Source organism: Meleagris gallopavo, chromosome 1 (assembly GCF_905368555.1).
Source record: "Meleagris gallopavo chromosome 1, MGAL_WU_HG_1.1, whole genome shotgun sequence".
Taxonomy (NCBI): Eukaryota; Metazoa; Chordata; class Aves; order Galliformes; family Phasianidae; genus Meleagris; species Meleagris gallopavo.
In genome coordinates, this window is record NC_139404.1 from 56,026,801 (window position 1) to 56,047,373 (window position 20,573).

General features: G+C 34.8%; 1 protein-coding gene across 1 annotated transcript in view; it reads right to left on the bottom strand.

Annotated features, from left to right (window-relative positions):
• The window catches only part of KDM7A (lysine demethylase 7A), a 59,668-nt gene that overhangs the window by 9,787 nt on the left and 29,308 nt on the right, over positions 1–20,573 (bottom strand). The window contains exons 4-16 of the mRNA XM_085228603.1: positions 20,380–20,540; positions 18,455–18,596; positions 17,980–18,166; positions 17,272–17,434; positions 15,532–15,619; positions 14,702–14,808; positions 12,227–12,318; positions 9,365–9,454; positions 8,315–8,524; positions 6,808–6,932; positions 6,163–6,320; positions 2,059–2,156; positions 134–282 (exon numbers count right to left, since the gene is read on the bottom strand). Of these exons, the coding sequence (XP_085084729.1) occupies positions 134–282; positions 2,059–2,156; positions 6,163–6,320; positions 6,808–6,932; positions 8,315–8,524; positions 9,365–9,454; positions 12,227–12,318; positions 14,702–14,808; positions 15,532–15,619; positions 17,272–17,434; positions 17,980–18,166; positions 18,455–18,596; positions 20,380–20,540 (1,770 nt within the window). The remainder of the gene's footprint in view (positions 1–133; positions 283–2,058; positions 2,157–6,162; positions 6,321–6,807; positions 6,933–8,314; positions 8,525–9,364; positions 9,455–12,226; positions 12,319–14,701; positions 14,809–15,531; positions 15,620–17,271; positions 17,435–17,979; positions 18,167–18,454; positions 18,597–20,379; positions 20,541–20,573) is intronic.

Sequence of the window (20,573 nt, forward strand, 5' to 3'; positions counted from 1 at the left end):
ATGAAACAGTTCAAAATAGAACAGTAAATCTCCCTGAATGAATTGTTTTTATGTTCATATAAAGCAGAAACATAAATATTAGTGTGAAAAAGCCCAGTACTAATTTATAAACAAATGCCAACAATGTGCTTACTTTTTACTGGGAGTTTCATTTCTGGATGGCTTCTGGGTAGTTTGACAAAGGTCTCTCATGACCTTAGATTCCTCCTTGAAATTTGATGTTACTTCCTGTTTCTCTTCATCACCTGAGCTTTCCGACTCCTCTGTGGAGGAATCCTTTTGCTGAAACAAAAGCAAACAGTATACAGAATTGTCATCATGCCATCTAAAATAGAGATGCTACTTTAATTTATTAAAAAAGCAACAAAAAAACAAAACAAAACAAAAAAACACCCAATCTAGAGCTTCTAAGTATAACATTTTGATATACATGTGTGTATATATGTGATACATGTAGGCACATATACATATAGTATCCAGAATGCAGTTAACTTGAATGAACAACTAAGATATTATCTATCCAAATATTGCAGCAAGCATCTTCAAATACTTTTTTTCTTACAGAGAACTCTACAAACATTAAAGCATGCACAAATGACAGCATTCATTTTTAAAGACTAATTACTATTTTTTCTTCAGTATTCAAAGTAGAGGAAAAAAATATGGAACAAGAGTTCCAAGGAGCAGCCCAGAATTATTCCTGCTACTTATAATGAGACATGTGCTGCCACAGTTAACAGTTTCTCACTCCCACTCTCACAAATGCAAGATAACTTCCATCAGCAGCATATCTACAAGTGATAGCTCTCAGGTAAACCCAGAACACAGCAAGAACAGGGACACAGCAGGTGTTGCCTCACTTATACTGGAAAAGCCTAATTTCTTGAATGAAAGTGCTTGTCAACTCCTGACGAGATTACAGCTTGTATGAGCAAAACCTTCTCAAAGGTGAAGTAACAATATGCATCTTAACATGCCTTTAAGTGAAGAAAGGGCTACCATAGATACATTCAGCTCAGTAATTCAGACTAATTATTTTCAACAAGTACAGACAACAACACATTTTAATTCAAGCCAAAGACTATAGGTGATAACTCAATAATAGGCTTCAGAGTGGAAGATCAGAAAATGGAAGATCATAGCCCTTCAAGACTGCCACCACCAACCACAATAACTGCAAGTCAATGCAGCAGATCACCAGGGGATGTTTTTAAACAATAGCTTCTTTCTCAGAAGAAGCTCTTTAATCTTCGACACTTCTGAAGTGACACAAATGGGTAATGATGTTATAACTACAATTCGACATTAGTAAGAAAGCTACTGTCTTGTTAAGATCTTCTCTGCAATATAAAAACATTTGAAAGATTTACAGGAACTACTGAGATAATTCATTTTGGATACATCATTACAACAAAAAAATACAAACATTAAATACTATTAGAAATTAGGAAGCTGAAGAACATAGTGCAACTAAGGAATCGGTGGCATTTAATACAAAACATTTCATTCCATGACAAAGTGATCCAAGGGTGGTTACATGCTTGTATAAAGTATTTAATTTAATTGTAAAGATACCATTTAAAGCCTAGGCATTCAAAAGGAGGATCTCCATTTATTTTGAGTAGTCTGAAATGCCTCATTAGGGGTTAGCCACTTAAGGCTATTAAAAATAAATTGGATATTTATAGGATTGTTTTCATTTAACCATGCTTTAAAATGAAACAGCATGGCAGACACTCATAACTCAAATGATTAAATTTAGCTTCATTATAGAAGAAATGAACACAGTAACTGTTATTTATCCTTTCCCAGCCTTTGTATGATCCAGAGCAGAGTCCTCCTTTGCCAATCCCATCTTAATGGCAAATGAGATCATAGTATTTGGCTCAAGATGGCACATCTTGCCACTTTCCTCAGTACAAGAATAAATTAAGAATGAGGCAAAAGTGTAGAGTTTGAAATATTGCCTTGAACAAGCATTAAATATTTTATTTCCCAGATAAATTTGAAGTGAACAAAACTATCCTGAATTGCTTTGTTAACTTTTTCTAGCCCTACCTGTGTAGTGCAATCAGGCTCAGATTCTTCTGAATCAGAAATATCAGAGTACACTGAGGATCCTTTCCTGAGTTCTGATTTCACACTTTCAAAGAACACTGTGAAGAGAAAAATTAAAATATAAAGGTCAATATTTATTAAACGGAATATTTAACAATTATGAGGAATGTAAAAAATTAACAGTTCTGTGTTAACAATCTGTTTTCAACAATAACAAAAACATAACTATTCACTGATCTGGTTCACAAGTCAAGTTTCCTCAAAGTTCTGAATCAACCACTGTTGACAAGCGGACTTGTAAAGTGGCTCACGGGATGAGGGCAGAGGAACAGAAATCACATGCACCTTTTATTGCCCAAAGAACACAAACTGCACAGGTGGCAACAATGACAGTTCAGACAACTGTCACTTTTGTATATATGCTAAAGTCAGGAGTGGGTCCCAGAAAGCGTGGAGTAGGCTAGCACTAGATGCAATTCACTCTTAGACTCTAAGCCTGAGATTTCCTTGTTGTAAAAATAAGAGTGGTCACAGAGAAACACTACTCACAGAAGTCAGAAAATACTCAATGACAAAGGCAAAGGAAAAAAAAAAGCAAAACAACAAAACATTGTGTTACTTGCAATTTTACAATCACAATTCAGATATTCTGAATGCTTTGTGCTACTGCAGAGCTGCCAAACAGAGGTTACAATGACGATTTGTTACAGAAGATTAAAATATTATTGTGATGATTCACAATGTTCTTTCATTGGTTTTCATCACATCAAGATCTGTAAAGAAAGGGGTGAAGAGGAGAAGTTTTGCTAATAGTAAGATAAAGTACAATCAGAGAATGACCTGTCAAAACAGACATCAAAAACACTGGCATGTGACAAAATAATCAATTAAATCAGCCATCTAGTCCACCTGATTTACTTTTATAATCCTGAAGGAACTCAAATACAAAGCTAAGATGCTCTCAGAAGCATTCACCTCTTAGGACAGCCTGTGTTCCAAATATCAAATTTTAAGGGTTCAGAATCATCTAAGGCTGTGTATCTATATCCAGGCTGCTGGCTGAAATTTTGGTTAAGTACAAATTAACGGAAGACTACAATACACAGATTACCTGGCAAGTATGTTTTGGAGAAAAGACATGTATCAATAACAGAATCAAGAACTTTTGAATGTATGTCAAGAAAGTAGTGTGAAAAGAAAGCAGCATAAAAATTCTGAAGTGCTTTTTACAAAGTCTCTGATAGGAAACTGAAACAAGTACCATATATTAAGTACTAACACAGATCAGAAATCAGCTATGAAACAAAGACAAGTAGTGTTAGAATGCTGTCTTTCTTTTGACAGACTTATATGAAACATAAAAAGAATGCAATCTTTGTAGCTAATTAATTATACAAGCATTAGAGAGATAGTTGGTAACCTATTTCCAGTAGGATTTTGTTTCTACTGTGGACTGTGGCAAGACTCATAAATAGGCATCAAATATATTCCAAGGAATAGTAATAAGTTCTGAAATTTTAAGAGTTAGAAGAAAGCTAAGAATAAGACCGATTATCAAAAAGGGAATAAGCCTGACACCAAATTATAACTAAACTTAAAACAGCAGTACAAAGAACTGTGAGGGATGTCCCAATACAGTAAATGAGCAACAAAACTGTAAACGAATTTAGGCCAAAATATTCAACATATGACAATAAAGTACATATTCTGAATGAATGTAGATCAAAAAAGAGGGAAGAGAAGAGGGGAAGATTTCTGATGATAATTTAAACCTTTGGCCTAAGGAAAAAAAGGAAAGAAAAAGATTCCCAGGATAAGTAATAAAACAGACAATACAGAAAATAACACTATCATACAACTCAACTGAATTCTCCTTTAGAATACTATATCATGCCTTTTTCAAGAAAAACCCTTCTCCAAAGTTAGAAGTGGCAAAAATTTGTGTGTGAATAGTGAGCCACAATTAGAAAAAATAACACTGATAAAGGATCCTCAAGAACTACTCTCATTTCAATCCTAGGAAACTCGAAATTCCTAATATTTAATCAACAAAACTTCTAAGAAGAAATGTAAGCCTTTACCAAAATATATGAGAAGGTGAATGGTTTGACAAGACATGCACATAACTAGTTAAGTACCAAAATAGTGAAGATGTAAGATGTAAGACAAGCAATGCTAATGTAGAACCTCATATTTTCTGTTTCATCTGGGGCTGGGTACTGCCATATATGACATAACATTGTATGAGTCTCAGGTTTGGTCTGCACAGTTTGGCTGTGCAAATATACCTACAAGCAGCCAAACCACTGTCCATTTCTAACTCTTGTTTATTTTGCAAGCCATGAGCAAAGCAATGAACAAGTGTCTAGTTTCCTTTTTTTCTGTTTTCTATACCAGATCTCTCCTAAGCCTTGGTCACCATTTAGAACCCAAATCTTGGCATGATACGCAAAGTTGTATAACTTGACCTATTTAAAGGCATCTCTCTACAAACATTATCTCTTGGCCAAAAGCCCAGTAAGAACAATGGAAGGCAGCAGCCTGTTTATAGAAACAGGTAGTTCATTTATGGAATTCTCAGCCGAAGAAAAAATTCTCCCTCTCTATAAGCCTTCAGGTTAGGCAAAATAACATAACCAGAAGTAGGTGATTCTTAACAGAGAGGTCTGCAGACTCTTACCATTGAATTACAAACTAGTGAAAGCCTTGAGTGCTCAACCTCTGGAAGAATCTCAACATTCACTTATAGTTCTAAATGTTTCTTAGATTTAGATGCCCTCTGCCAAATTATTGAGGTATCAAGTAAAAACAACAATTTTTAAGAAAATATACCATTTCTATGTATGATTTGATCTTCAATTCAAGTGTAAAACTTAGTTTAATTTTTTTAAGTGGATAAACGCAACATTATGCCTAACCTTTACCCAATAAGCATTTGCCTTTTTTGTTCTTAAGTACATAGGAGGATCTCATTCTTGTGCAGATTTTTAAACATTGTCCTCTGTGACCCTTCACAAGTCCACAGAGATTACAAACCACTTTGTTAGCAAAAATAATTAAATATTTTACCAGGCTGACAATGGACTCATAAACGTTGTTACAGATGTGCAGGAAACCAAGGGAACTGAAAGTCTCTAGAGGTTGTTTTTTTTTTTAATTATTTATCTTATAAACATTGACCTTAGTTTCATAATACACATCCTCTCAGCCTCTGGTAAGCCCTACAGTGAAAGTATGTGAATTTCATAACTAAACAGAGAGTTAAACAAGTGCTGAATTTTCACCATACTCAGGCAGTGCTACTGAAAAAAAAGTACAGAAAACAGGCATTTTCTATTGGTAATTCACTAACAGACTTTGTGATCAGCACTGCTGAACACCTAGCAGAAAGACTTGAGGTTACAGAAAGGCCAACAAAGACAAACTCCTAGTGATAGATGATTTAGATACAAAGTACTGGAAAGAGGAGTGTTTTATGGACAATAATGAATTCCTCCTCAACCTTGCACATAACTGAAAACACTGAAAGCATTAAGATTTCATTAATGCTAAGTTCTATTCTTTGCCTGTATGGAATAAACCTGTTCATTAGGCAAAGTGTACAAAATTGTACCATCAAATAAGTAGCCACCAAATGGAACACAAAAGAAGAAAGATAAGATGGGGTTGGTACCAGATGAATTTTAATTCTCTCGAGTGAATTATATGATAAATTTTGATTAAATAAATAAATAAATAAATCAGCATTCCTACGTTATGGAACTGACCAACATTAACAAATACCTTACTTTCAAATAATACCTAAAACACCAATTAAACCTCCACTCTGAAAGATGACGAAAGTATCCAAAATGGCACCAATGTAAAATGATTAGCTTTGCTTTCAACTCTACTGTTGTTTCAACTGCTGTTAGCTTCTTCAGGAGAATAAAAATATCCAGTAACACTTGATAAACCCATTATTGCAATTTTTAATACTAATTTATTCGATCTGTTAGTCTATCCTCTCTATACTTCAGTAAAACAGCAGTCAGATATCACAATATTAGACCCTCCTTAAGACCATCAAAATGTTGAATTGATAGGGCTTAGAGACAAGCTTACTGTTCAGTGGTTTTTGGGCATCTGCGTTCCCTTCTCCTTCAAATCCTGAGGTCTGATCTTCTCTCTTAACAGTCACCTTTTTCGACCTTGTCCTGTCATCTTCGTCTTCACTATCTGCCGTGTAAAGACTTCGATCTGTAAACGGACGTCTTTCATCTCTGTCTCACAAGAAAAATAACATATTATTCTTACAAATGCAAAGCAATTGTTTTCTTTTACTTAATTATTTACAGGACGTCACTGAGACAATAACAGGAACATTCTCTTATATTCACCTCTTGGTTCTGAACTGCATATACTCCCGTTTTGCACCCTAGGCAATTGTAACTAACAACCAGGTGCAAAGCTTTACACCAAAATATCTTTAATTAAAATTACTCTAATACAGTGACCCAACTGAGCAACTGAATGAAACGTCATAGGAAAGGAGCTTGCAAAGCATCTCCTACTCTTCACTCCATAACTGTGATTCCACTAGGGGACAGCAAACACAACAGTCAACATATTTCTTCTATATTTTTCACGTGAATCTTAAAAGGAAACCTAGAGCTACAGAAACAAAAAATAAACACTATTATTATAAAAATAGCATGTTCTTGGTCCATAGTGACTAGGAATAAGTGATTCCCAATCAACTATTTGTACCTAATGATTCTTCCATTTGACAGCACAAGGCGAAGATCGTTGTCCTTTGTTCGCCAGTCAGGTACTGTAGAAGACGGTTGAAAGGGCTTGTTAAATCTCCCATTCAGTTTTGAGTTTGCTATGTCCTAAAGAAGTAAAAACACTATTGATTAGTATTAGTTTCTATCACTTTTTCTGCACATGACAAAAGCTTCAACTCAACACCAGGATGGTTCTACTTTTCTGATAACCAACTGAAGAAAGCTCAGACAAAACATGTTTACACAGAAGATGCAGTTAGCTGTTTCTTCCTTTTCCTCGAATCATCTACAGTTTCCTGAAGCATCTGTAATACCTGCAAAATCTCTACAATACTCTTTTTGGATTTCTTTTTGAGAAGCTGGGCTGGGAATTGATAAAGCAACTCCTGGATTAGCTGTCTGTTCTCTAGAATTAGTATTCCAGAATTTACTCAGAGTACAGCAAAACGTTCATAATGGAAAGTAACCCATCTAAAGAAAAACTTTCTAGGACAAAAGAAATTTATGTTTGACACAAACTCTTACAGAATCAAATAACAGGTTTATGTACTAAACAAGGAATGAAGACAATAGTTTTGTTTTGTTGTTTTTTTTTTTAAAAACGAGAACAGTATTTTTCTATGTTAAGTGACAATGACTGATACTCCTAAACATTTTAAATACACAAATGCACAGGTCTATTATTCGTGCTAAAACTGAAGCTCAGCTTCTTTTCTTTGGGAGCTAAATGTATGTCTCTTGTTTTTGTCTTATAAAGGTCAATAGGTCCCGACACAGTTGTCTGCATTTCTCATTCTCAGAAAACTACTTATTTCCTTGCAGAAGGTTACTTATTTCCATATTCATGCTCTTTCTCCCATTTCTGCTTCTATTTTTTGAAACGAGGCCATCAAATCTGAAAAGATAATATATCAAGAGACTACATCTTTCTCATACAGTCTGTGATGGTGTTGTAAATACAACTAATCAGTTAAAACCACGCTAGAGACCAAGGCAATCTTAGGCTTACTGGAAGGAAGACACAGTCATAGAGAAAACAGAAACATAAAGAAAAAATGAAGCTCATCAAATTACAGTAACTGAACTATAGTAAACAGTTACCTAAAAGCTCACCTAAAAGAGAAGTAGGTCTGGCACAGAGCTTCACAGACGCAAACCTTTGAAACCAAAGGTTTGAAAGCTTTCCACTTTCTGCACAGAGCAGATTCAAAGTAGCACCTAATAGTTACAGCAGCCTTAGTTCAAAAACTATGCATGTAGTAGGTGATGGATTCAGGGCGTTTTTGGAAAAAATGTTGAAGGAAGGTCCACAAAAAAGCACCAAGGAAGAGAGAAAGTTCTATGAGGAGAACTATCTACCCATAGCTCATACAGCAAAGATTAGTAGGCTGCTTTCTTTATGCACATTAAAACCTTTTCCCTTTGAAAATATGTTAGAAATTATTCTATTCTGGCTTTGTTTTTCTTTTATGTAACACAATACTTGCCTCCTCCCACGGTGACATCTCCAGCCTTTTCAGTACCTCTCTTGTGTGGAGTTCTAAGATATCCAGATTAGAAGGAGTTTTGGTAGCATGGTCTCGCAGTTTCCTCACCCTTCGTCTCGAGTGGTGAGGAGAAGCTGTTTCATGTGAAGACCGTGAAGCTGAACACACACCAAGAATTCCCTGAGTTTTCACTGGTTTGTTGTTTTCCTCCTTTAATTTAAAAAATAAAAAATAAAAATTAAGTGCTGCTACCCATTCCTCTAATAAAATACAAGTTATATCAATAAAATTTTAAGAACTTTTAGAGAAGTATTATATATTTGCTATTATTTGCTGTACAAGGTTTAATTATATACTTCTTCATCCCCACGTGGGGCTTTTAAGCTTTCCCATAACAGAACTCAGCACCAACATACAGGGTTTTATTTGTGAAGGCAGGGTACTACAGCCAATAGATTAGTATTGCCTTCAGTTTTCAGAACTCTTTCCACATGCAAATGTAGTTTCAAGAACTGATATTAAGGAATAAAGGAGCAAAACTCTGCTACAATGGAGGGTAGGAGGAGCAAAAAACCCTAAAACACTGACTATACAACAAACAGGGACAAAGCATAAAAAAATGAGATGGCAGCTGGACAACAAGTAACAGACAAGGGGCTGGAAGAATAGAATACAGACAGAATTTCAAAGGAACTCACAACATCCATAATTATTGCAATATATATAATATATATTATATAATATATTCTATGTTATAATAATATATAAGCAATATATAAATTTATGATAATAAAATATGTGTGGGTTCAGTTTAGAAATACAAATTTACAGATAACTTCACCATTACGATTGTGTGAGCTTTTTTAACAATTACATAAAACATCCTCACCATACTTTATCTGAAATACAAACTTCATGGTATTTCCAACAGTTTTCTCTTAATCTTCTATTAGAAAACGAACATTAAGATAAATACAAAGGTGAATATAATCAGCAAAGGCCCTGATTCAAAGACTTTTCTACAGAGTTTAGGGTTGCCTCCATTCTTACCTCTACGGAACGAATCACTTTTGAGAGCTCTTTTATGAGATGTCCAGGCCTAATGTTGTCTGGAATTTCAAAGGCATGTTCTGTTACAAGCTGCATGCAAAGGATGAAGATAATTAATTAAGCAGAGGTAGTATAAAATAAACAAAACTACAGGAAAAAGAAATTGAAGGAAGAGACCTGATTAATTTAATTATTACAGCAAATTGCCAGGGCAGAAATACACAAACCAAAGCTTCAAGTCCAAGATTTAGAAGGGAGCAGATACTCCCCAGCGTGTGATGTTCAAGATATACAAGAGCTCAAGGTTAGACATCTCACAGTTTATCCAAGAAACTCCAAAGAAGTGTTAATACAAAGCCATTCTGATAGTTGCTTCATTTTCTTCTTCCATAATTAACTTTTTTTACTTCCCTTTCAGCACAGTCAGTATAGAGACACACTTAGGAAAATAATTAAAGACTTTCAAAAAACTGAATTTCGCTATGAAATAATATATCCTAAATAGCAAATGAAGAACGAGTAACCAACAAGCAAATTTTAGACATCTGCCTCATATCTCATTTTTTAAATGACCTTCTCAGCCTGTGTAAAATGTGGTAGGTTGGAGAAAGCAATTCAATATCATTCCCTATGAAAACAACTTGGAAAGCTGTAAGAGTTTGCTCCTTTTAATCCTCTGAAATAGTAGCAGAGCACAGACAGATCTACTATACATTTATTACCAATCTGAGCAAGCCCAAAGTTTCTACATTTAGACCTAGGAAAACAAGTTTTGTATTTTGTATCTAGTTTAAATTTGCCCCAAGACACACTTAGTTAAAATGAAGCAGACAAAACACTCACACATAGAACAGAGTGTCTAACATGAACTCTGGTATCCCCTGAATTAACTATTTAAATGGAAAAATGTCCCACAGACACTTTCAGCTATCGGCACTTCAAAAATTATTGCTATTCAACAATTATTGCTAGAAGCAAACTGATACTGTAAACATACTTCACTGCATCTGGCTTCCTAGGTCATTATATTCATTTCAGTATCATTAATGCTACAGGCAAGATAAAATCTGCTGCTATTATTTACCACTGTTCATTCTCAAGTGCATCACCTTTATATTCTGCTTCATACTTGGGAACACAGCATCTCTGACATCAGATAAGTTTTCCAGTAACTTAATGATAATTTTAGGACCACTCAGTCCTTTCAACATAAGGACTGTCCCAAAGAGCCTTCCTGTCCATGATGACTGCAAGAGGAAGCAACTCTGATACAATCTTCCAAAACACTGACTGGAAAGTTTCACTTGGTTTAAAAATACTGACAAGCCTCTCTAAAGCAAACACAGTTTGTATCAGAAGAAATGGATTATTTCACAGGTAAAGTGCAAGTACTTTGAGCCAGGGAAGTTCCATCTGCAAGCTCACTTGTTTGCTACTATAAAAGGTATCTCTTTACATCAAAACTTTCTAACTACTAAGCTGCATCAGAATAATTATGGGAAAAAAATCCAACCAAGCAACTTAAAATATGTCAATAAACTCAAACTGATACTTAAGCAGGTAAAGTAAATGGTGGAAAAAAACTGCGATACATTGAAGTCAAGAAATCATTTCATAGAATCGTATAACCACAGAATGGCCTGGGTTGAAAAGGACCCCAAGGATCACCTAGTTTCAACCCCCCTGCCATGGGCAGGGTCGCCAACCACTCGACCAGGCTGCCCAGAGCCACTTATAAATGCTGGGGAAAAAAAAAACAACAGGTGATCAAGAATATACATATATTCAAATAGTCCTGGTAGGCACATGAATCCACCAATATTTATAAATTACCATCACAGTTAAGCGTTCTGATAACGTAAAAACACAATCCTTTGAAAAAAAAAAATAAATAAAATTAATTTTATAAAGAGCTATTTAAAAAAAAAAAAAAAAAAAAAAAAAAAAAGCCCACAACAGTACAGTTACCCCAAATAATCTTACTGGTACATGGATCAAACATCTTAAAAATAGAATCTGAGGCCTGTTGCTTATGTAAGTTGGAAGGAAGCCAGAGCTACAATCCAAAAGATCAGATGACTGGATAAGTCATCATCTTTATTGTGCATATTAACCAACTTGCAGACTGACGCTCTGCACCAGAGAAATCAGAAGATACATATACCAATAAAAACCTTTCATAAACTGAATTCAAATCAAGACATGACAGGTAAAAATATTTTAGCATCACTCAATCTCTATTCTCAGCATTATGTAACTCTAGGCAGTATTAAAACATTGCAGAAATGAGGATAACGCCGCTTTGGTGAAGATGAGTCCAGTGCTGTGCCAAAGCAAATAAGCCTTCCTAGAGAGTAGCAGCAAAGCCAATGTTGACAACACACTAACGATTTTACAAGCCAGCAAATCCTCATCAGGGACAGTACTCTAGTGAAGTTAATATCCTCCTCAATCGAAACCGACTTTTCAGCAATTTAGATATACCTGAGATGTACTCTCTAAAGCACTCACGTTGATGGAAAATCCTAAATATCACAGCATTTCATACCTCCATTGCCTCAGACAAGGATGAATTGACACTATAAACAAAAGGCTCAATGACCTTTCTAGAATTCTTATCCCATGCTGAGATGAAGCAAGATTCTGTTTCTACCAGCCATCATACAAGAACTCACTCGCTGGGCTAAGACATCATTAGCGTCACACAATATAAAATTTTCATGACTCTTCCCCAGGTCAGCAGCACATACTCTCCATAGCCTTTCATTACTCATTAACAGAAAAATAATCTTAAGTATCTTCAATTACTTCTAAACAAAGTCAGAGTTCACCAAAACAGTAAATAAAACTACTTGTACTTACCTCTTTTTTCATCCATAATTTTAAAGCAGTAAGTAAAGCCTTCACTCCTTGCACTAAATAGCTTGGAGGCTGAAAACCATCTTCTCTCAGTTCTAAGAAGGACACAGATACCAACAAAAACACACTAAGTGAAAACAGTAGAATGATACCTATCCTTCAGCCAATAAAGTTGCTATTATGCAACAATGCAAAAAAAAAAAAAAAATTGTGCAAATAATTGTGCAATACTACATTCTGTATTTGCATGAATACTCAATAAAAAAAAAAAAACAACAAAGTTCTACTTCCAAACCACAGTTCTCCAGTGGAGTTCCTACTTCTTAAAGGGTGTGAGAAGAATAGCAAGGCCTTTGAGCTGAGCTGCAGCATGAGTCCAACTGCCTACTGGCTGACTTGATAAAAATTTGAGAATACAACGCAGCACTACATTTTTTAGCACTAGATTTTTTAAAATATTTTTTATTTTTTTACTGCAGCTGAAAAAATCGACTGTGTTATATAAGACTAATCAAAACTACTCAGCACTGTATTGATGGACAAATCACTTCTTCTTAAGTCCCAAGAACTGCAGAGAAAAATTTAGGCGAATGCCATAAAACTCACAGCATCAGAATATACTCCTTGCCCATGAAAAGACAAAACCAAAAGTTGCATGACTTTTTGTTATCCTTTCATTAAAAGAATCAGAAAGATAGAGTGTGCCAATTTTGCTTACTAGCCTGAACTTCACAAAGTACAGTTAAAAGTCATGTGCTCAGTGTATTACAAACTGGTATTTGTAATTATATTTCACAACGGAACTGGTCAGAATCCTCATTTAAAAATAAAGGATTCTGACTGGTAAACATTTAGCAGACAGGAAACATGATGCCAAAGCCCAACTTAACCATCACTCTAGCAATGAAAGACTAAATTCTGAATTTTCACAATAAGTCACAGATTAAAATTAACATGGAAAAAAGCTTCATAATCCTCACTTAAGATAAGAGCCATGTGTCACAAGAGGCTCCTAGTCTACCCACTCAAGCAAGGAGTCAAATGATAAAAGAGGGGAAGAGATGAAACACATAGCTTTATCTCTAGGTTACTCAGGAACATATATCCCACTGATTTTCCAGCAGGAATACAACTCGTACGTTTTCTGACACATTTGTAAATTTTAATTACACAAATGTGAGACCTACCAAAGAAAGCTTTCAAGAAGAAAATTTTTTTGGAAGTTAAAATCTGTATTTGGTAAAATTTCTAAAAGCTTTCTAAATTTCATGGCTGAAAGGGTAACAGGTAATTTTCAGTACTGTTTTCAGCTTATAAAAAGGTTATGTAAGTGATCTCTTCCAGAACAGAGGCTAAATTCAGCAGTCTCCTATGAAGGCACATTTATTTGAAATACATCATTTGAAACATGATATTTATTAATAAGATTAAACAGAGCAGTTAGAGAGGTGAGACATTTGATAAAAAGAAGGTGAGGTCAGCACTCAGGCTCAATTACACATGGGTATAGATAACAAAAATTAATGGACTAGATAAAGAAGTTTGGAAAGGACTGGAAATGGTCAAGAATCGGTGCCTTTTGAGGTGTCTACTGTTAAACACCAATATAAGTCACTTAACACTGCTCACAGGAACTGGTACATCTTTCCTCCAAAAACTCTTATGGATGCCTTTCCTTGGACAAGAAGAAGCAGAAGACAACAGGTGGCTTGACTGAAAAGGTCAAAGAAAATCACAGAAATGCAAGAAAGCCTTTACATTCAACAGTAAAGCCATCATGAAGCAGCCCAGGGATATAAATCAGTGGCATCGCTTAGAGAGTCATCTATTGAAAGGAGAGAAAGGCTTCCAAAGGATATTTGAATATCTAAAATGATATGGGAGAAGTCTACTGTAAAAAGTGACAATGTTGAAATCATATCTGCCTTAACAAGGTCTTTTCAGGAAATGGGAGATTAATCCTATCTGGTACTATAATTGCACTGTGCCAGAATCTCAGATACTCTAGATTACCAGAGTATCTTCATTAGTCAGATACACTATGAGCATTGGATAAAAAAACACTAATAAACAATTTAAATGTTCCAGTAGCTTGCTATAAAATGCCAGTTACACACATCATCTTGTACAACGCAAATTCTGCACAGCTCTAGTTACCCTAGAAAGCTTTAAACCCTAAAGACATTCTCAGAAAGATCTTGTACTAAAGCCTGTATTACGACTTGTTAAATCTACAATTGAAACAGTGCAGTATTTACTACAATATGGTTTAAAAAAATGTGACTTGGAAGAAAAAAAAAAATAAACACCACTGCCCCCTTTCCTCCCCCCCCAAGAAAAAACCCACCACAAATTATTATCTGGCTTTTCAGCTCAAAACATTTAATCTGTTCAAACAGCAGCAACATAATTTCTTCCACTGTCAATGAAACATAAAAGCAGACACATGTATACCATAAAAAGTAAGACAAGGATTACCTTTTAATGTTTCCAGTAAGTTTTTGGCCACAAACCAACAGATGGCTTCAAAGAAAGGAAATTTGAAAAGATCTGGAGTTTTTAGCCTCTTCTCCATTTCATAACACCTGAACAAATAGAAATATTAACTAAAAGCATTCATGTCATCCAACTTATTTTTTAACTATGTAATTATTCAAATTGATATAATGTCCAAAATAAAATAAAATAAGCACGGCCATGTTAAATAAAAAAAGTCAAGTACAACATAGTTAAACCCCAACAAGACCACAGACAAGATTCAACTCTGGTCTCATCCAGGCTCTGACCTTATCAAGTTTGACTGCTGCACTTCTAAGAATAAAGTTGGACTTCATAAAACTAGGATACAAACCCAGTGTGTGATCTTTTAACAGATGGAATTTTATCAGGATTCCACTGTAATAAATAAAAACAATATGTTTAGAAGACAGCTCCACATCTTGGACAAAATCTAAACACAGCTGCCCTTTGAGCAATGCTGACTTGAGGATGCTCATTTCAACTCAGTGTTGCACACCTGGGCTTGCTCAGTTTTGGTTTATTTATTCATATTAACCTCCAAAGTAATGGGGTTGGGGGGTGAGGTTTACTTTGTTTTTAATTAAATTATGCATACCCTTCAGTTTTGAAACGAACTTTGTAGAAATGAAATAAGAGTATGTGGTGGATACAGTCTAATTGAAAATGCCATTATCGTCTGCTTTGAGAGCCTGTACCCATTTGATCCTGGTTACAAGCACAAAGAAAAATATCTATTAAAAGCATATCCTATTTACTGAGGAAAAGGTATAGTAAGAGTTGAGACTAACCTGAGCTGCATGCCAATATTGAGGTTGTGTAAAAAGTTTCCTCCAAAAGCCATACAATCCTGAGATGTGAGCACAGCGTGAATCCAGCCTGATACAAAAGATTCAGAAACTTAGTACATACATACAGATTACTTTAAGAAAGACTATTTTTAAATACTTGCACATACATACTAAAATAGATAGGAAAAAGGGGGGGGGGAAGGGGAGAGGAAGAAGAAAAAAGTTAGGGGAAAAGGGAAAAAAAAGAGAAAAAGAGATGGAAAAGGAACAAATAGTCCTGTTTTTAACAACATACAGATTACAATATGTTTCAGAAATCTAGCTGAACTGCAGTTTAGTAAAGGAGTTGTGAACCTAAGAGGGTCTTCAAGACATTTTGACTGGATGGAAGTTGAGGGGACAAAACAGCACTAATTTCTCAAGTAAAAGATTCCCCAAAGTTCTCCTTCCAACAAACAATAATGGAATTACTATAGAAAAACCATATTGAGCAAAAGACAAAGTAAGACAAATAAAAATTGTATTCATGTTCACATGTTGCTTACGTAACTCAACTATTAGCACAACACAAAAAAAACCCATCATCTAGTAATACCGTAAGAATCCAGAAGTAGTTCTATACATTATTAATAAATACAGCCCTCACAATTCCAGTGAAATTATGATTAATTTAAGACTTAGTCTAGATATTCTAAGAATACTAATTTGTCACATAATTGAAATACTGTCCCTATAAACACTACCATTCAATATGGCAAAGCATGACCAACACTACACTATCAATCCAGCTGATTGCTACTGGATAATTTCAATTAAGTGTACAAAAGAACATATTAGCTTCCTAATTAAAAATTTGCACTGAAGATTTATACTGTGCTTTTTAATGTAAATAAGCTAAAAATATGCACACAGACTTGTTCTTATTTAACATGCATACAGATCTTTCAAAAGAGCAGTTGGTCACAGATTTGCAGATTACTTTGTGTTTTGATTGAGAATAGGCAACATGTATAAACTGAGAAAGCTTCTCAGCTTGATGCAAGGTCAGACCAAATCACAACTATATATTGCTAGCTAGCACTAAATCCATGCCCTCATTCAGCTAAAACCAACCAATTTTAGTTTTTGGGTACCACACAAAGAGAGAAAGACCTGAAACTAGCAATTATGCTGAGTAAGCACCACATCTGCTATATTGCCTGTGGAGGAAATTTCAGCCTTTCATACACCATTCTATAGAGTACAGCGGCACAAGTGACGTATGGGTTGGTGTGTGTTGGTTTTGTTGTGTTTGTTTGTTTTTAATTAATATTATAACTTGCTTTGTTTTTATTTCTGTTCTTTGCAAAGCGCAGCACAATGAAGACTTCCTTGTTTTTCCAACTGCATTTTGCCTTTATCATTATAGTTTCACTTTTTCACTCATCACTGCAATGAAGGATCAAGGAAGATGTGTATTTCAATTCCATCACATGCACACCTCCCCAGACACTGACTAAACTAACAATAAACTCTTGTCATTACTGCCTCAGCACCAAGGGTTGCTTAAAACAAGCACCGTCTAGTGAGTCTTATGCCATACTCCAGTTCTCACGGTGTTTGTTTTTGTTTGGTTTTTTTTTTCCCCATTCAAAATTCCAGGATAAAACAAATATTGATAACGTAATGTGTCATTTTAGGATATCCTTAATTCCTGGTAATTAAGCATGTTAAGTCCTAACAATAAGAGTAATATCTTACCTGTTGGAACAAATAAAGTGTGTCCTTGCTTTACAACACATTTGTAACATTTGTCAACTTTGTCTCCAAAATATACTTCGCTTTGGGTGACAGATGAGCTCCAAGACTCATACAGAGCCAAATTTTCATCAGTGGGCTTGATCAAATAGAATATCTTTTCACCCTATTCAACAAAAACATCAAGTAAATAAATGCACGTCCTCCTGGGCAGACAGTACAACCTCTGAGTCATTTGCACTAAATGCACCCATTTAAATGGTAGAATTCCATAGTTCTACTAGGGGACACTGGTGTTTCCTAACTCAGTGTTTCACAACTGTAGTTGCCCAAAAGCTTAGTCAATAGGACAGTAACCAATAAGGGTAAGGGGAAGAAGGGGTATGCGTCTTGTAATGTAAAAAACACTCAACACTGTCACTGATTCTCATTTAATTCATTTTTTAATAAATACTAAAACTTTACTGTAAAACCCACCAATCAATTAAAATGGTCAGCAAACCAATTATAGTTCTGGAGTCACCAACAGTGTGCTAAAATAGAAGCATGAAAATGAGACACCAACGATCACTAATTCACTTTCAAACTCCTCACCTGTCTTTCTAAGTACAGAATTTCACTCTGAAAAGGTGATAATGCCATGACAGAAAGCTGCATACTGAATAATTTTTTTTTTTTTTCATACAATCATAAACCAAAAAGCTTTCATACCCAGAGAACGTGGTACCAAACTGAAGTTCCTCCAAAATCAATATGAAAATCAGTATAGCTGTCCTGGACACCCATCAAGCAATACTTCTGAACAAAAGGCTTAGGGAAGACAGAATCATCTGGCCAATAATTTTCCACCCATGAAAGCTTTCTGGCAATATCTGGTACTTCCACTAACTCAGACATCCTTTAAGAAAAAAAATAAATACATAAATAAGATCAAGTGCAAGTGCCTCTAGTTTTTGTTTTTGTTTTTGTTTTTTTTTCCAAACAACAGCATTAAATGCACATTTCCTACAAAGTTATTACTTATGAATTAGTAAAACTGTTTTATACCCATATTACATCACAGTAACTGTCTACATAAAATATGCAGCCTCTTAACTTTAGTGCTAAAGACATTACATCTGCATACATACTGTTCACCTTTGTGAAAACCACTTCCTACATTCAAGAAATTGCAGTCAATACTCACTTTGTGTCCGAGAATTCCAGGCTGATCACGTTCAACACTTTTGGTCGGTCAGGATTTGTGAAATATTTAATATAATTATGGAGCTTCATTTTACTGTCTGCTTGTCTTGCTACATCTATTACATCTATCACTTTGTCACCACCTGTAAAAATAGGATTACTTTCTTAATCCTATCACAGGTAAAAAGAATTATTTAATGTGTTCAAGAGCAATTTTACTTTTTTCTAGCTTTAATCAATGTATTTCTGCACAAAACCTCTGCTACTATCAGCATTCTTGCAGAACAAAGATTGGTATAAACCAACTTTTAACTAAATCAAGCTTTAATTGTTATTGTCAACTAAGGACACAACTGAGAACAGTGTACAAATAAATCCTCTTTACCCATGGTCAACAAAAAATAAAAGGAATAATACAGAATCACTGCAGTTGGTTAAAATAATAACAATTGGGTCTGTGGCTTTCACTAGCAAAAACAGTACAAAGAGCTTGAATTTTGAATATTTAACTCAATTGAATATTTAACACAATGACCACAAAGAATTCTTTACAAATAACAGATTTTACTGCTCACAGCTTGTAGTTTTTAGCAAGCTGCACTGAACTTCTGACATAGTTTACTAACAGCTTTTTTATGTTGAAAACTATGCAGATACTCAAAAACATCCTACACTCTCACCCTTTCGTACACATAGCTTTTAAGCACACACGCCTTAGTAATTCAATAAAATTAATAAGGCAAGCTTCATTTGCAAAGGTAACACAAATATATACATCAGATATTTCAAGTTAAATATGTAGAACTAGACAAGCAAGAAGTAATCCTTAGCCAAAATAAAGGAGTAATGACAAAATTATAATAGTAATTGTATTATGTGCATTTAGTTATACAGGGGTCATATCTGAAAATTAATTCAGAAATGCATCTAGATGCACGTTTATAAATACATTCACTTTAAAATTAAAAATTAGCATAATCCTGACAAATCCTATTTGGAATAGTATTTATTCAGAATTCTTATTTTTAATTTCAGTAACAAAAAGGTAAATCTGCATTTTCGCTTTTTCCCTAAACACAGAACCCGGCAGGGCAAAATACATTCATAGTAATGAGATGATCAAACTTTCCTCTGAATCTGAACTGACAGTTTTCCAAAAGATAAGCTTCAGAAATATCAAAACAACAATTACACTTTGATGCAGAATACATTACTGTTTATAGTCATCATAACAGCAACAGTATTTCTTACACTACGTATTTCCTTTATTCTGTTGCCATGGTAAAATTCTGATAGACAGACGTTCTACTTTTAGTACTCAGAATTATATGAAGTTCTCACAAGAACAAAGACCCATACACAGACTTCTCAACAGTGCTGTTTACTACAGCAAACTTCATGCTCAAAATGATTTGGTCTATGTACTGCACACTTGCATGAAGTTGAAATGATTAAAGACTATCAAGAGATCAGGCAAGAAACAAATTGTTGGGAGCTCTGGCTCTATCACCAAAGGAGGCCATGGTGGGAAGGTTTCCAGAAAGATTTATTTAGTTTGAAAAAGCCAATTCACTGAGCTCAAAACATCATGTTTTGTAATATTCTGACCAATGATTCATCTTCATCAATCTGAAGGGTGATTCATTCAATTCTCACAAAATGGACAATCCTGTTGCATAACAAAAATATCACTCCACATTCATCTTGCACCCAAGTCAACACACTTGGAAGTTGAAAAATAATGGTGTTCTCCCTTCACATATCCACATAAACAAAATTCAAATTGGTAGCTTAATTGTACTGTTCTGGTTAGGAGAGCTTAGTTTATAATACATATTTAGCACCCCAGGAGCTCTTAGAATCATGTAAATATTTGTTTTACTTTACAGAGCTGATCATTTGCACTTATTCCACAGTGACCCTTACCTACATAGCGTTCCACATCTAAAACAGAGAAAGTTGGTGGAGGAAGTCTGAGCCCCAGGCCATCTAATTTAGGAACCATAATAGGTACATCAAACCCATGTTTCTCCAAGTATCTTTGTGTCAGTTGGCTTCCATGCATTTTCAAAATGACTTCATCAGCACTAACAAACAAGAAATTACGGAATATTAGCAGA